This window comes from Trachurus japonicus, chromosome 22, assembly GCF_045865225.1.
Source record: "Trachurus japonicus isolate A0001 chromosome 22, Traja_1.0".
Taxonomy (NCBI): domain Eukaryota; kingdom Metazoa; phylum Chordata; class Actinopteri; order Carangiformes; family Carangidae; genus Trachurus; species Trachurus japonicus.
Window position 1 is genome coordinate 17,916,096 of NC_140928.1, and position 17,444 is coordinate 17,933,539.

The window sequence follows — 17,444 nt, forward strand, 5'->3', positions numbered from 1 at the left end:
TCTATTTTCATACCTATCTGACATCCTTTGACACAAAGCTAAATTAAGCCCGGACTGGTCCAGAGCAGACTTGTTCATCCAACAGGTTACCCTGGTAACTCAGTGGGGAGTTAGCCAGACTTAAAGCCTGTCCTTTATCCTGCTTCAGGAAACACCCCCCTGCTCACCTCTGGATGTTTGATAGGAAACAGTGTTGAGTGTGTTTAGACGAGCACATGCTTACCTTTGAGAGTGGGCAAAAAGTTCTTCAGCATCAAGTATGGTGTCTGTTGTTGTTACCACCATGGTCACGTTTTTGACAGATTTGGCAGGTCTGCATTAACTCAAACTGCTGCAGTTTGTCCACCTTTGGTTAGGAGTTAAAGCCCCAGCCTCAGCTGACAGAGGAGCTGTACTGTCTGTTTCTAGATCCTCACCTGATATTTTGGGCATCAACAGCCTTTTGTGTAGTTAACATGGACAAATTGTACCAGTGTGACATTGTGTAAATGCCCTGCAATGCGTACAATACACTTTTGACATACAGGAATAATTTTAGGGATTAATTTTTTCTATGTAAACCCACTGTATTGTTGCCTAAGTGCTCAAATAATCTGTGCCACCATTGTTTCACTAGAACAGCAGAAGAAATTCGAAAAAATATGAACAATAGACAAAATACTACACATTTTTTTACTTTCTAAAAGTGTATAATTACAGTGTGAACATTTTAAAATCACCAGAATTCTACGGCATAAATTAAAAATATCCATGAAATGAACTGACAGAAAAAAATGAGCTGTACAGGAACTAATATAATAATAACAGTAATAACATGATATAAGGCAATGTTTGAACAAATGCATTGAAACATCCACCCATCCCAAAGTAAAGAGAGTCTACTATACATGCTGAAGATTTCATCTGACCCAAATAAGTGCAGTGCAAAAGAATGTTAATATAATTCTGTGAAATGTGGCTGTGTGCAAAAAGTAGCTAAAGAAAACAGAAATTCAACAGATTATAAAAACTGTGCCAGGTTCATTATTCTACAGTTATTTCCATTTCAAACAAAGCTTTTCTTTTGCTCTTAGGCAGCATGTCTCTGCAGCAGAATGCCTTTGGTAACACATGTATTCACAGTAAAACTGGTTTCAAATGGTACAGCTCACCCTGCTGCTCTCTTTTTATAAATCATAATCAAAAGTAGCGATAAACTGCAGATATAAAAGTTGTTTACAAATTACAACTGATAGTACTTTTTAACAATCCAAAAATGAAAACACAACAAAACAATCCTCACTGGCTCACCAAGCTTCTGTTTTTATAAGTCCCTTTCATAATAAAAGTCCCTGTTACCTCTCCTGTCCCCCCACCCCACTCCCCCATCCCAATGGAAACAACTGGAATGATTGGGACTGAATAATCACGGTCAACTCCATCACTAAACGTATGTAGATCCAGAGAAGACAGGGTAGCTATATTTCAGACCAATTATCTCATGACTTAAAATCTCACTAAAATTCTGTTTTTAGGAAATGTGTTTTATAAATATCTAAAATAAAGCATCAAAAACCAGAAATGTTTATTATAGTAATACGTCTGTTGTGCTGGTTAGAGTTTTATCATATACATTTTTGGCACAGGTTTATGATGCTCGTATTGTTATTTAATTGGTGTTGGCTCTAAAAAGTTGTATTGCTTATTTTCCAACAACCTAAACTGGAAATTTGTGTGAACCAGTGTGGGGGTCCACTGGTGTTCTCAGTCAGTCCCTTACATGACCTCAGCGCTCTCCTCACTATGTAATTCACATCACAGAATCAAGTTCTGAGTGTGGTCTTGATGGTCACTGCACACTGAAATGTAGTCATTGTGTTTGCAAGTGAAGCTTACTCGCTTCTGCTTCAACAGTGGAGTGCTGGAGTATTGGTCGTCCTCACAGTGAGTCAGACAACCTTTGTATTAATCATCTTCTGCAAACATGGCTGCTGTATATCAATGCTTACTGTGCAAGCTTTGGCTGACCACAGTTAGCTAGAGGAGCTAATCTAGGGAACGACTGTGCTGCTCAGATCAAACATAGAGACTAATGTCTGAAATGATTTATGTAAAACTGAACCTTAATTGGAAAACTGAAGGAGGCACGCAAGGTTTTTTGCAGAGAAGTTGTACAAATCTCTACAGTGCACGTAATACACAGCCAGAAAGGCCACAATTATTAGATTACCTTTAAACTACAAGGCAGGTGCTTTCAATAAAGCTCCCACTCAGTCATGTCATGGAAAAACCCACTCGGGTGTCAAACGTGGCTGTGACAGCTGCCTCATTATAGTTTCACTGTCATTTCATTACACACAAAATGACTGAATCATCGTTTATATTTCAGTCACACTTTAACACTTGTAATTCAAACTAGTGATAATTCTACTGCCATCTTGATGGTAGTTTGCTGGTCACTTAAATGTCTTGTTTTCTCAGATGATGAGCTTCCGTACAGTATAGTGAGCTGAGTGTTTCCCTCTCTCCCTTCAGAGAAACATGAGAGATGCAGACTGGTTGCTGTGGCCCGGCCCCCTGTCCTAGCTGTGGTGCTGGTTCTGACTCTTGATCAGGCTCAGTTTGCTCTTCAGGCCCTGGTGGTAGGCCGACAGGTGGCTGTTGTCCTCCAGCAGCTTGCCGTGCTCCTGGATGAGTCGAGACGAGGTCTGCTGCTCTCTCTGGTCCTGCTCCAGCTCAGACATCAGTTCCTGTCTGGACAGAGGGACCAGCACACAGCTGCTTTTACTGGCAGTGTTACACTTTCAATCTGTGCTGCTCATCAACATCAACCTCTCTCAGCCAAAACTCCATGAGCTTGGTCTGAGTAAAAGTCAAGACAAGACCCAGAGTGGATTTCCAGTGGATTTTTTTTTTTTTGGGCTAACTCTATTTCAAATTATAAGAAGTGCTCAAGTCCAGCTTTCCAATGAATGCCACCAAGAATACAGTGGAACTAGAATTTGCTTCTTGTTTTAAGGATTTTACAATACATCACTATTTCAACTAACTAAATGGAATTTCATTCTAACAAAATATTAAAGCATTTGGAAACGAGTTTTCTCATATTAGACCTCTGTGCTCTTCTTTACACTGCAGGCCTTGATGCCCAATTCTGATTTGTTGCCTATATCTGATGTTTTTGACTGTCTATTTACATGTTCTGTTGTTACATGACGGTGACAGTTGTGCCACCGTTCGATGTTTTTCCTCTCTTGATTTCTTATTGGCTCAGTTCAGTTTTTGCCGGTAGGAAAACGTGAAATCTGGCGTTTATCGCGCGCTCCCTTTTCACACTCCTGCCCTCGATCTGCATAGAAATTAATATTAGGCCTACTATATATGAAAACAAGAACTAGCGAGGGGGAAAAAACAGACGCGCGGACACCACAAAAATGAAACACTGTAACTCCTGTGACAGTAACTAACAGCTGGCCACGGTAGCCCAGGTCAGCCCCACGTGTCAATCACGGGCTACAGAGGTTCAGCGCAACGTGTGGGCATGTGAATTAATATTATCATTGCCATGCGCATTTGTCCCGTTTACACATTCATGTTACAGATCCGATCTGAGCCACTTGAGAGGAAAAAATCGGAATTGGGCCACTTGAACCGTGCAGTGTAACGACAGCCTTTGTCTTTGTGGCACAGCACACACACAGTTGTCTTTCACTAAAGTCCGAAGAAACTTTTTCCCATTATGAGTGAAATATTGTACATTTTCATGTTGTGTTGTGGAGCCTCCTCCACTATGGTTTGGTACAAACTCCCAGGCTGTATTTTTTATTTATTCAACCAGTACTGGTTTATTTCCTGGTGCTTCCCTGTCTTCTTTTGCAACCCACACTGTGGTCAAAGATAGACTGGCAGCTTGAATGAAAGAAATAAAGTGGCTGTTCTAGATTCAAAGCAAATCATTAGCAAGAGACTAATATCACCAGTATGGAGAAGTGGTGATTCTTGTTTTAACAAATTGCAGTCATTACAGCCTGAAGGATCCAGTTATCATTTTAGAAACCAGAGATGGATATTTGGGGGGAAGTATAGGATTAGCATAACATAGCATAAACAATCATGCTCATCTTGTCCAGCCATCCTGATAAAAGTCAAGACAAGCAAAGAATTGTGCAATTCACACGTCAGACCAGACTCCATTCAGACTCGCTGCCCCGCGCATGCTCATACACGTCACCATGACTACCAACTGTTCAGCAGCTAAATTTAATGAACAACATCCCTGTCAATGATGTGCATTGGTAGAGAGGGATGTTATTCATTAAAAAATAAAACAAAATCATGACACACTATGTGTGAGTTGACTTACTTCCTCAGTACAAGGTGAGCGATCTCAGACTGGACCTTGAGGTACTCCTGGGCCATCCTGATATGCTGCTCAAACACAGCCATGGACTCTTTGGAATTTGGACATGGAGCCAGAGGCTGAAAACACAGAGACTGATCAGTGATCAATACACCAATCAAAAACACCCATCAACAGAGTAGTTATGTGAAAAGTTAATCGTATCAAATAAAACAAAAAAAGGCCAGTTTCCAGAATCGTGACCCAGCGATACACACAACAGTCAAAAAAGTTGTCGAATGAATAATAATAATAATGAGTACAATACACACTAATATACACAGTGTAAGAATGAATCAGCACCATGGTTTATTTTCACCTTACCTGTAACTGATGATCCAGTTTCAGGAAGGCCATGGAGATGGAGCTGTCTAAACCATTGGTAGCTTATGACACACAGACACAAAGAGACACACACACAGACACACCACTATCAGTGTTGCAGCGCTGAACAACATACAGTGGTAGGTTGCGCTCTAACGCCCTGCAGTGGTTCATAGTGGACAGTGCAACACGACTGTGTTGTACGGATATGGACACAACTGTTAGTACCATTCTGTTAAACAAAGAAAAACCCACAACTGTCACTGAAATGACTGGAAACTGACAAAAGCAATAATCAATCAAAACTTAACCAATGAAAATCAGACATTTCTTTTGAATTGTGGTGCAAGAGAATTGTTTTAAAAAACAAACTAATGAAACTGGCCTGGACAAAAATGATGGTGCCCTGAACTTCATCTGAACTTAAAGCGAAATTCCGGCGTAAGTGTAAACCATGGTCAAACACACCGTAACACCGAGTTAGACCCCCCCTCGAGAGATCAATTTGCCCGACCGCTACATTCACGAGATCCACCAACTTCAGCAAATACCGCAATATCGCCACACACGGCGCTGTCCGGATCCACTGTCTGACCGCAACCAAAACGCCACCATTTGCCCAAAATAATGCTCAGAACTGCACCAAATGTCATCAATAGTACACACAGGGTCCCAGCACGTAGTACGAGTTGTCAAACATCTGCTAGCTTTGCCTGTTTTCTTTAGCAAGGAGATGCAACTCAACTCACCTACTTCTCCACCGCTTGTTGGTGAGGAAGCCCTGACGAGTCGATCACCGAGTGCACCGGAGTTCCGCAGCTCAATCAACAATTACCTCATGGAAATACAATCAGAGTTTTTTTTTTTTATATCTTGCATATCACTTTATAACTATTATTATCGAGTGCTGGCCACGATATAGGCGCAAATGAGCATTTTTAAGAGCTGCGGAACTCCGGTGCACTCGGTGATCGACTCGTCAGGGCTTCCTCACGAACGAGCGGCTCCCGGAGGAGAAGTAGGTGAGTTGAGTTGCATCTCCTTGCTAAAGAAAACAGGCAAAGCTAGCAGATGTTTGACAACTCGTACTACGTGCTGGGACCCTGTGTGTACTATTGATGACATTTGGTGCAGTTCTGAGCATTATTTTGGGCAAATGGTGGCGTTTTGGTTGCGGTCAGACAGTGGATCCGGACAGCGCCGTGTGTGGCGATATTGCGGTATTTGCTGAAGTTGGTGGATCTCGTGAATGTAGCGGTCGGGCAAATTGATCTCTCGAGGGGGGGTCTAACTCGGTGTTACGGTGTGTTTGACCATGGTTTACACTTACGCCGGAATTTCACTTTAATATTGTGTTGCACAACCGTTTGAGCCCATCACTGCAGTCAGGTGATTTCTGTAACTCTCAGTGAGACGTCTGCACCTGTGGACTGTGATCAGACTGCTCCAGCTGTCTCAGGTTTGAAGGCTCCTTCTGCAGACTGCCTGTTCCAGCTCCTTCCACATGTTCAACAGGATTTAGAGCAGGGCTCATAGAAGGCCACTTCAAAACAGTCCAGTGTTTTGTTCTCAGTCATTCTTGGTTTCTAGCTGCTATGTGTTTTGGCTCACTACCCTGTTGGAGGACCCCTGACCTGTGAACTGGGCTGCACATTTGGCTCCAGTTGCCTTGACAGTCTTGAGATTTCATTGTACCTGCACAGATTCAAGACCCTGTACCAGGTGCAGCAAAGCATCCCCAGAACAGACCCGAGCCTGATCCATGTTTCACAGTAGATACAGTGTTCTTTTCTTTGCATGCTTCATTTTTGCATCTGTGTACGATGAGCTGATGGGACTTGCCAAAAAGCTCCAGTTTTGTCTCATCTGTCCACAAAACTCCTGGGAGAACGTCCTTTGGTCCTTTACTATTGTCAGTTTCAAGTTAGTGGCAATTGTGGGTTTTTCTTTCTTTAACAGAAGGTTATCTTGTGTGTCGGTGTGTATGGTCCCACTGTGAAGCACTGGTATGACAGCAATACCCAGAATGAAGAAGATGTTTTATTATTGTTTGAATATGTAGAGTTATTAATAGCAGATCTTTAAATACTGTATGTTCCTGGATTTAAAGGGATAGTTCACCCAACATTCAAATTTATAAAACAAATTTATAAACATTATCTACTCACCCTCATGTCAACTAGGAGCTGTGAGAATTTTCAGAGTCCTCCGTGGCTTCTCTGAGTTACAAGGGGGTCCACGCAGCAGTATTTGTCCATATAATGGATGTCAATTGATACCAACTTTCTTCATCCAAAAAGACACACCAAAAAACATCCAAATACCTCCATACTGCTTGTCTGTAATGTCCCTCTTGTATTGAAGCCCCGACATGAGAAATTGTTCCACCAGTCAGTGCAAATCACGCGAGATTTGCACTGACACAGGAAGAGCAGTGAACTGAGACACTGGGAGCTTCCGCTACAAACAAGCTTAAAATACAGACTTATTTAATTTTTTTCGGAACAATTTCTCATGTCGGGGCTTCAATACAAGAGGGACATTACAGACGAGCAGTATGGAGGTATTTGGATGTTTTTGGTGTGTCTTCTTGAACGAAGAAAGTTGGTATCCATTCACAACCATTATATGGACAAATACTGCTGCACGGACCCCCCCGTAACTCAGAGAAGGCACGAAGGACTCTGAAAATTCTCACAGCTCCTAGTCGACATGAGGGTGAGTAGATAATGAGTTAAATTTGAATTTTGGGTGAACTATCCCTTTAAATGGGGTGTCACTGAGCCTTTTCTCTGTCCAATTTGGACCCACCCAGCTCTACTAGAGCTGGCTCCTACCATGCATGTCCCACCTACCTGGGGGACTGAAGGTCATCCTCAGTTCTGACTGGCCGGTGTTGGTCACAGGGTTGGTGCAGTGGGTGGGGCTTTGGGAGCATCCTGTTTGACTGTCCATGCTGGACACCCTGGACACACCGGTCCTCAGTGTGGCTGTCTGAGGGGGACAAAGGCAGGTTAGCACCCTGAGGCAGGCAGTGTGATGCTGCTCCGTCGGTCTTCTACAGTTTTCATTCACCTTCACTGGTTTGAACTGGAGAGGAAACTTGGCCTCAAAGCTCTTCAGTGTTTCCTCTCTGCCCACTGAGTTCCTGCGTTCTGTGTTGTCGTCACTTCTGTTACTGCTGATGGTGTAGTCAGCATATGACCCTGCAGCTGGCAAAGACACACACACACACACACACACACACACACAGACACACACATCCACTTAATCCATCTGTTGACAATAAACAACAACCATTCATTGACAATAAAAGCTGCAGAGCTGATAGTTACCTGTGCTTGTGGCTGATGAGGAGCCACTTCTGTTGGCTGAGGACTGGTGAGGGAGCTTAAGTGGTTCATCTGAACCTGGAAAGTACTGGAAGACCCAAATACACAGACCATAGTTACATCAGGGGTCCGTTTCACAAAGCAGGTTTAGTGAAAACTCTGAGTCTGTTAACCCTGAAATGAGGCAAACTCTGGGTTTTCTGTTTCAGAAAGGGAGGTAACTCAAACCAGGAAGGAGGAGTAACTCCAGCCCGTTTCACAAAGAGAGGTAACTGAAGCTCGGAGTCAGTTACTATGGCAACACGCTCCGTGAACCTAACCTGGTCGGGAGCAGGTTTTCTCCAACTAACCTTGAGTTTCTCCTTTTTATCCGAAGCCTGCAGACTGAAAGCAGCGGCTGACAGGGCGTGGAAACTCCCTCAACTGGATGTTTTATTCTCTATGAGGATTTGTTTGATCGTTCCCGTTGTTCTGCACCGTCAGTTTATCTGAACAACCCTCACATGACACCACATGGACACTTCTCTCTCTCTCTCCCTCTTTTTTTTTTCGTTCAGTTCAGTTCAGTAAACTTTATTGTCAATCACACAATGTAACTGACAGTTACACAGGGGATCGAAATTACGTTTCTCCAAACTCCAAATGTGCAATTTAAAAACATAATATAATATTATATAATATTATATATTATAATATAATATTATATAATATTATATATTATAATATAACATTATATAATATTGTATTATATTATATTGTATTATATTATATTAATTTTTGTCAACAAATTGTCGGGTTGGGCACAGTGAATAACAGTAAAATGTCACTTCAAAGTTATTTATCATGTCTGGCTCATTTCATACATTCATACAATAATGGTTCTATTAAATCAGAAGCCCATGTTCTTTTACACTGTGACATCTATGCTGACATTGGCGCTGAACTATCCAGGATGTAGTTAGCCTGCTTTATTACTCAGATGACAGCTACTGTACCTTCATGAGATGGCTCATGGTGTTCTTGACCTCCTCCATGGACGGCCTCCGACTGGGATCCTTGTCCCAGCAGTGGGTCATCAGAGTCTCTATGGGTTCTGGGAGGTCTTTGATCAGCGGGGGGCGAGTACCTGTGTCACAGGAAACACCCCGTCAGTCAGAGACCTGTGACTAGGGGTGTCACGATTATAAATTTTCTTGGTACGATTATTGTCAGAGAAATAATCACGGTATTACGGTTATCACGATTATTATGCATTAATTAATTTCACAACACTATGAATGTGTAAAATCAAATATAGTCAAAATATAATTACATTACTCATTGTTTACACAAAATATTTCAAGTATCTATTAATATATGACCAATTCTTAATCCCCAGGGGAAATTTTTTAAGTATTCAGGTCATGAATTGTTATCTATACCAAATGTTTGCATTTATTTTAATGTTTTTTTGTTTCGTTTTTTAATTAAAAACGACACGCTAACATTAAAAATTCCTACCAATTCAATGTTACATTAGTTAAATGGACCAGTATCTGTGCATTTACCTTTATTTTTGCGCACATCTGCCAATAAGGTTCCAACATCAAAGTTTTGTGAAAGTAACGGTATTTAGGAATCTTTACGATTAAATAATTGTGGCGTTTGATACCACGATTAATTGTGAAAACAAGTAATCGTGGTATCCCTATCTGTGACACACATTCTACTTGACCCATAGGACACAAATCATTGTATTGTTCTGGTTCATTATGGAGACGGTCATTGAACCCAGAGACACATTCAGGCGTGTCAAACTGTTGGACACTCCCCTCATCACTGACAGACAGTTGTCATGGTTGTGGTTGGTGCTCTCACCTCTGTGGACGGCCCACATGATGCAGAACGCTGAGCCACCGATCTCGTCGAAGGGTTTCTTGCGTGTGATGACCTCCCACAGGATGATGCCCCAGCTGAACACGTCACACTTCTCACTGTAGTTACTGCCTGAGGACACACACAGCAGCACCACACTGAGACCGTTGCCTACATCGCTGACACAAACCCTTTTCCACTGCAAAAAGGACCTTTTTTTGACTAGTGCAAAAGGACTGCAAAAAAGAGCTGTGTTTTCTGACTCACCTTCAAACACCTCTGGAGCCATCCACGCTGCGCTGCCTTTATTGTTGGTCATGTACGTCTGGATATCACAAGCTGTGCCAAAATCGCATATCTTCAGCACCGTGCCCCGAGCCACAAGCAGCAGACTGAAACGTTGCAGAGGAATCAGAGTTTTAATACAGACTAATACCTCTGACCACATCTGGATATTCTGACAGACGTAGTTGCAATCATCTTTTCTCTGTAGCTCTCCACACCTGCCCAGGTTCTCAAAACTTGAACCTGAGCCTGAACCATCAAGAGCCTTACTTTGGTGGCTTGAGGTCCCGGTGAATTAAGGCCTTTGGCTTCATGGCGTGCAGGTAGGCAACTCCCTGGGCACACTGCAGACACCAGCTCATGGCGTGGGCTGCTGTGTAGTGGGGTTGAGGATCTGGACTGTGCAGGACTGGAGACACAAGACACACACACAAACACACACACACACAGTACTTTCATTCTACTTTTGCTGAATGCAGATGACATCAGTGTGTACTGTAATGTATCAGCTCGTGATCATGGTTACTGTAAACTGTGCTGTACTGGATCACAACACTGACTTTGGAAAATATGTGTTGTTTCACACATACATTAAAAGACTTACGGTTGTATAAAGAACCACATTCTGCATATTCCATCACCAGACACACCTGAGAACACAAACAAGAAACACCTGTTCATCTTTTGTTTTCTCTAAAGCAGTGGCTAAAATAATGTATAATAACAACAACACATCCACCCACATGGATGAAATTAAATGAGTGGACATTAAGGCATCTGGACGCATCCCAGACGTCCAAGGGGATGAACAAAGAGAATGTGGAGTGGAAACCTGTATGTTTCATACACGTTGTTTACTTCATACACATCTTTCAAGCTTCATGAACATGTCGTGTTTCAGTATGAAATCAGAGTCTGTAGAGACTCAACCAAGAAGTCAAGTTATTGGAGACTCTTAGATATTAGAATAGATAGAAATGTCAGTTTCTGTTGGACTTTAAATGACCGCAAACATTGCAAAAAACGTGTTTCCTTATTGATATTTTGGGTTATTTTTCTATTTGACATGAAATACACAACAAAATCAGCAGAAAGTGGTGGGTTGTAAACACTTTCTGTGAAGTTGTTTCTGTTAAACTGGCATAAGAACAGATTTGTACTATCATGTGGTTACACCACACAAGAGCAGTTGCCACCACTACATGTAGCTCTGGTCCTCTGTCATCTTCTCTGGCTGTCAGCTGAAGTGCTGTCTGACAGCATGTGACAGACAGTTAGAGAGTCTCAAGGAGGGAACAGTGGCACACTTTATAAAGAATACTAGTAGGCTAGGCTCAAGTCTTCACCAGATTGAATATGTTGACGCATTTCAGCCAAAAGACCTTCCTCAGGGCATGCAGCACAGCTAGAGGAATACCTCTTTTTATGTAGCATATGACAGACACAAGGCCTTAAATCAGGACAACTTTAGAAGGGCTCTGAAAAAACCTTTCCAAAGATCCTGGTGAATACGCTGCTGAATTCATTGTGCAAGGTTTCTGTCCTTTTGTTCACTTACTGGATTGTCACAGGAACCGTACAGCTTCACAATGTTGGGGTGATTCACCCGGGAGAGCTGGCGCAGCTGTGACACAGGTAGGAAAATTATGTTACTACAAATTCATACCTTAATGTGTTCATGCACAGTGCAGCAGTCTATAGGTGCAGTGCTGTGCAAAAGTTTGAGAAACTCAACAAACACTCCAGACACGTGTCAGATGATCCACATCACAAATGACCTGACCTAGAGCTGAGCCATATGGATGGAATCCATGGAAAACTGAGGAGGAATACATTTGCAGGAATTTCTCTGTCACAGTTTTCAGGCCGGAGCCTGTTATTTAGTTTTTCACTGTTTAAAGGAGGAGCCTGATCAATATGTCAGATTGATACTAAGCTAATAAAAAATCTAAACATTTCTTCGGAGTACTTATTTATATTGGAAGGATATCTGTGTTCTGTTATTGTGTTTATAACATTTACATAATTAAAATAAAGTCTTGATTCTAGAGCTGTTTGATTTTGCCCAAAAATAAAATCCAGATTTTCTCCTCTCAAAACCCGATTTCCGATTACGAATTCTTTATGAAATGACAGAAGGCAAAGAAATTATTTCAAATATGCTATTATTTTTTATTGAAATAAGTTTGTTGTGCTATGATCTTCAACTGCCACAGACTTCAGACAGACTTTTACCCTAGTTAAAGTGAAACATTGTTTTTACGATTAACATGTTTTTAACATTGTCCTGACTAAACAATATGATTACGATTTAAAACCAATTAATCAAACAGGTCTACTTGATTCATTAATTGATTGAAAAGGTCAACAGTGTTTCTTGAATTGAAAAGTACAATCCTTCAGCAGACATAGACAGTCATAGAAATGAATGTTAAAAGGTAAATGCTCTTTTACTTTTTAAGTCATCATTTTCTAGAATAGTAGAAAGTCAGCATTCAACAGTAACTGAGGCATCTGCCAGATGTCTGGGCATCCTTCACTTCTCTCAGCTTCAGTAACTCATTCAAACGTCAGAGACTCATTACATCTGGTCAGGGGGGTCAGGAACTGTCATAAGGAAAGTGTCATTTTCTCTGACTCTCCAAACCTTGGAACATCAACATCCATGGTCTCTGACTGATGATCTGACAGGAAGAAAACAGAGGCCTGAAAACATCTGGCTCAGTCGTAGTTATTTGAAAAACCAGTTCTGTGGACAACTGAAGTTACAAGTCAGCCCTTTAGTCATAAATTCAAAAAAGAGGTTTGTTTGGAGGAGAAAGCTTAAACACTTTGACAGCTGTTACCCATTACATGAAACTGGCAGTTGTCATGGTGGAGTTTTATAGAATTTGTAAACTTTTTATTTTTCCTCTTTCCACAAGGGGGCAGTAAGAGTGAGACTGTTGTGTTGAAGGCTTACCAAACACAGAGAGGTTCAAGCTGTTATGACAACGTGTGGTGGAGTGAGAACCATTTGAATATTTATGGCAGCAACGTAATGGACATCCGACGTACCCTTTGACAAAAACTCTTTTGAACTAACTTGGATCACAAAGGTTATAAACGAGGTTGACCAAATTTGAAGTTGATCAGATGCAGTCTCTATAGGAGATACTAAAATGTTGAGATCAGCTAATCCTAAGAACGGCTCCAAAACTGTATATATAACTCAAAATGGCCAACGGACTGTTTGTTTTAGACTATGGCTGCCTGGGACTTTTTTCAAGGTTATATAAACTCATATAGCCTACATACATTTTCACATATTTATCAGTAAATGGCATTGAAGGCTGCTCTCAACCAACCAAATACACAAAAGCAACTTTACAATTTAAAGTTGGTTATGTTTGTTAATTATTCCAGGTCTAAACAGTCCCTGTACAAAATCTGCCCCTGAAACCCAGCCAGCTGAGGCAACCCCCAAAAGAAAAACAAAAGGTGATCACTGTACCTCAACAAGAAAAGCGTTCCTTTCATTTTCACTCTCAATGGTCTTGATTGCTACATCCTTTCCTTTCCATACAGCCTTGAAGACAACTCCGAATGTCCCTCTGCCGACAGCCTGAAGAGAGACAACATACAACATAATGCATGTTACAAAGGTGATAACCAAAGTGGATGTGTGTCCTGGTAGGTCAAAATCGTATATAAAGTGATATAAGGCTACCAACATTTGGCCATTCAGAATCATCTTACCCTGCATGGTTTCAATCTGAAATGACCTGCTATTGATGCTTTCACCAAAAGTAGTGGAGGTGCACAACAGTGAGTGTGTACTGTTGTTTTCAAAGATCTCGATGTTTCCCAAGCATCATCAGAGGTTAGAAATACTGGAGGTTTCAAAAGATGAGCAATGAGTCAGTCCTATACACTCCTGTGTTAAAGTGTCCAACTATATAACATCTTTACAGCCTGGTACAAATGATAGTTTTAGTCTCAACAGCTACTTTCTTCCTTCATGACAACTGTATGACTCCAGCCATAATGTGTTGCAAACTGCAACAATGTGCACATGGGGTCTCCTCCATGTTGCATTTATGAAGTTCTCATCTGAACAGATTTCTGTCATTCAAACAACTCCAATTTTAGTTTCATTTTTTTATCATAACAGTCAGCGTTATAGTAAAGTACTGGGTTTGAAATCAGGCTCAGGCCCCTAAACACAGAAACTGGGATGGGCCAGGCTAACGGGCAGGCTACTGCAGAGTTTTCTGAAATCTAATTGATTTACAGATTGCTTGAAGGTGTAATGGAAATTTTTATGTTTATGACCCGTGATTGAACTTTGAAGATGTATGGTCATGAACTTTAGATGAACTTTGAAGAAAGCGCAAGTTGCACTTGTCTGCTGTGCATGAGGTAGTATGCAGGTGTCCGACTTGGTTCCTGTTATTTTATGATGATTACGCTTAAGCAAGCAGTTTTCTCCATATCCAAAACCACAGTAAGATGTCAATGAAATGTCAACATGCCGAAGTGTGAAAAAACCACAACAAACCTTAAGTTACAGACAACTACTAGCTTACTGCCTTTACATATGAGTTAACCTTATAATAGTCCAGTGACATGTCATGAGCGCTAAGTGCAAACTTGTACTATGCAAACTTATTCTGCAAGAATGCAATAATGTTATTGGACAATGTATGATGTCGACTCCAAAGAGGAGCACATGGCTCCTTCCTGCTCTTGTGCCTATGTAACCCGACGTTACCAATTTTCAGTGTGCACTCTCATACAGACTTTTGTGTGTATGACAGTCCACCTCTTGCAAGATAAAATAAAGTACTTAAGTGAAACCTCAATTTGCTGGACTTATGATTTTCTCTCTCACAAGTTAAAGGAAATTTCCACAACAAAGGTCACACCTGACTTTGTCCACACAGTATGTTCACTGTTCAGCAGTGATGGGAAGAACAGCGTCATAAAATAACAGCGTTACTAACGAGTTATGTTAAAAGTTACTGTTTCCCCCGTTATAACGCCGTCACTGTTACTGACAATAAAATGCGCTGTTACTTGACTCAAGAAGTCCCGTCACAAAATAATAATAAGTATTATATTATGCACATTTTTCACCAACACAAGCTCCGCAATACGCAGCCTGGAGTTGGTTAGTTCCAGATAAACAAGATGTTAGGGTTGTGGTTAGGGAGTTAAAGGGTTAGAGGGTTAGGGGGGTCAGTCCAAGTAATTTGACATATTTGAGCATTTAACACGATAGTTAATTTTCCTCCGCGTCACGGAGCCTGCTTGTGCGGAGGAATACTGAGTGAGTTGGTTAGTTCCAGATAAACAAGGGGTTAGTGTTATGGTTAGGGGGTCAGGGGGGTGAGTCTAAGTAATTTGGCATATTTGAGCATTTTATATAGCTATATAAAAAAAAAGAAGTAACGCAATAGCCTAGTTACTTTTCCCAGTAATTAGTTACTTTAATAATGTAGGCTTCATTATGCAGTTACTAAATCAGTTACTTAGAGGAAAGTAACTTTAAGTAGGCTAGGCTAATTCATTTTTAAAAGTAGGCCTAACGTGCCCAACAGTAATGTGAGCGGCTGGGCAGAATGAGACAGTGACAGTCAGGAGGGAAACAACACAAACACAGGGCACAATGCACAGACAGGGGGCTGGGGCAGTTAACAGGGGTCCACCCACTCATTTTAGCCCAGGACCCCCCAAGCATATTACTGTGGCCATGGTAAACAGGACGTCAGCCCCAGAGTGAGAGAAGAGTTATAGGCTACATATTAAACTGTCTTTGTCCCGTGTATCTCCCCGGCCCGTCCTCCCGCTGACTGTAGCCACTCAGTTTAACGAGCAGTGTGTCCTGTTCAAACCGGGGCCTTGTTACTCTTGTAAAAAAAATGCCTTCAGAGTCTCTCAGTGTTTTAAAAACGCTGTCATGTTGGATGGTATTTTTAGGCCTCGGTGGTGCATTAAACTCTCAGTGTGTTTCTCATCATGTGCAGTGTTTCCTGTCTTTAACCAGCAGCGTTCAAACCCCTCACAGGAAAAATGTTCAGAGCTAACGTTTCAGAGCGTCTGTCTGTTGTTGCTCAATGCTCACTATAACTTTACCGCTTCAACTTGAATGTCCTCGTATTGGATGTCTTCAAACAGACAGACGGCTGGAGCCTCCACCATCGCGGCGGAGCGGCGAGCCTCCTCGGTGCTGCTGGTTCTGAAAGCCGGGGTTCAGCCTGCGAGCGGTCCGCTTCGGTGTCTGCACTGCAGGCTCCAAACAACGCTCTTGTCTTCATCTGTTGCTGTGAATTCAGGAAGTAGAAGAAGCAGGCAGCAGCACTGTTGACTAATGCTGCTGCTGCTGTGTGGGCTCTGTGCTCTTGAACGCCCCTCCCTAGTCCGTAGTAGGCTACTTCCTCGGACAGTCTGGTCTGGTGCCCAGAGAGAAGAACCGAACCGCACGGAGCAGCTGACAGACCTGGCTGTCCGACCTGAAGCTCCTCACTTCTGAGATGAAGAGTCGGTGTTGGTTTGACCATGCATGATGTGAATGTGTTTGTCATCCAGGGCTCTGCTGCTCTGCTGCTGGAAAGTCCGACGGAGGCTCTTGAATGCAGCTTTGTTTTGTTTCTGCAGTTTCTCCACAAGGGGCGACACAATGTTTCCATTCCAGGCTACTGATACAGTACAGTGCGCGGGTACACACACACACACACACACACACACACACACACACACACACACACACACACACACACACACACACACACACACACACACACACATTATATTTCTTCCTAACAACACCCAAGCAGCATCATTCTCACATGTGTTTTCTGACACTTTACCTCACAATGGGAGTTAGTAGATTTCTGAATTAACTTTCAATAATCCACATAGCCTACACAAAACAAAAATGAACAGACGGAGGAAGTAGCAGTCCGTTATAACCCAGACATCCCACGAAGCTGGGAACTGTCACACCACAGCACATACAACTTTAGACACATGTTCCCTAATCTGAGGGAAGACAAATGTGATGTTCTGAATGGTTCCAGATCATTTAAATCTTCTCTTCACAGACACAGTTGAAGACTGTTGAGTCCAGTCTTTCCCTGAAGATAAATTAATGACACGGTGGACATTTGGTCCATATCAACCAACCAGGAACAATCAAATATCAGTTTTTCTACCAAACCCATTAAAGTCATTAAAGGACACAAGGATGAGCTTCGGTAGCAGCAGCTGAGCAGTAATCCATGTTGTAG

General features: G+C 41.9%; 1 protein-coding gene across 2 annotated transcripts; it reads right to left on the bottom strand.

Annotated features, from left to right (window-relative positions):
* Window positions 1–1,409: 1,409 nt before the first annotated feature.
* Window positions 1,410–16,495, bottom strand: LOC146963882 (mitogen-activated protein kinase kinase kinase 7-like). Of its 2 annotated transcripts, none has more exons than XM_085766885.1 (14): window positions 16,291–16,495; window positions 13,667–13,777; window positions 11,732–11,797; window positions 10,778–10,823; window positions 10,444–10,582; window positions 10,156–10,280; window positions 9,892–10,020; window positions 9,030–9,160; window positions 8,038–8,122; window positions 7,778–7,908; window positions 7,558–7,696; window positions 4,703–4,764; window positions 4,343–4,458; window positions 1,410–2,733 (listed from the first exon to the last, which is right to left on the bottom strand). In XM_085766885.1, exons 1-14 carry the CDS (start codon window positions 16,354–16,356, stop codon window positions 2,562–2,564), a joined length of 1,518 nt encoding a protein of 505 aa, XP_085623011.1. In that variant the 5' UTR covers window positions 16,357–16,495; the 3' UTR covers window positions 1,410–2,561. The 2 variants fall into 2 exon arrangements, with proteins under 2 accessions (XP_085623011.1, XP_085623010.1); XM_085766884.1 differs by having other exon boundaries at window positions 7,778–7,914.
* Window positions 16,496–17,444: the final 949 nt, after the last annotated feature.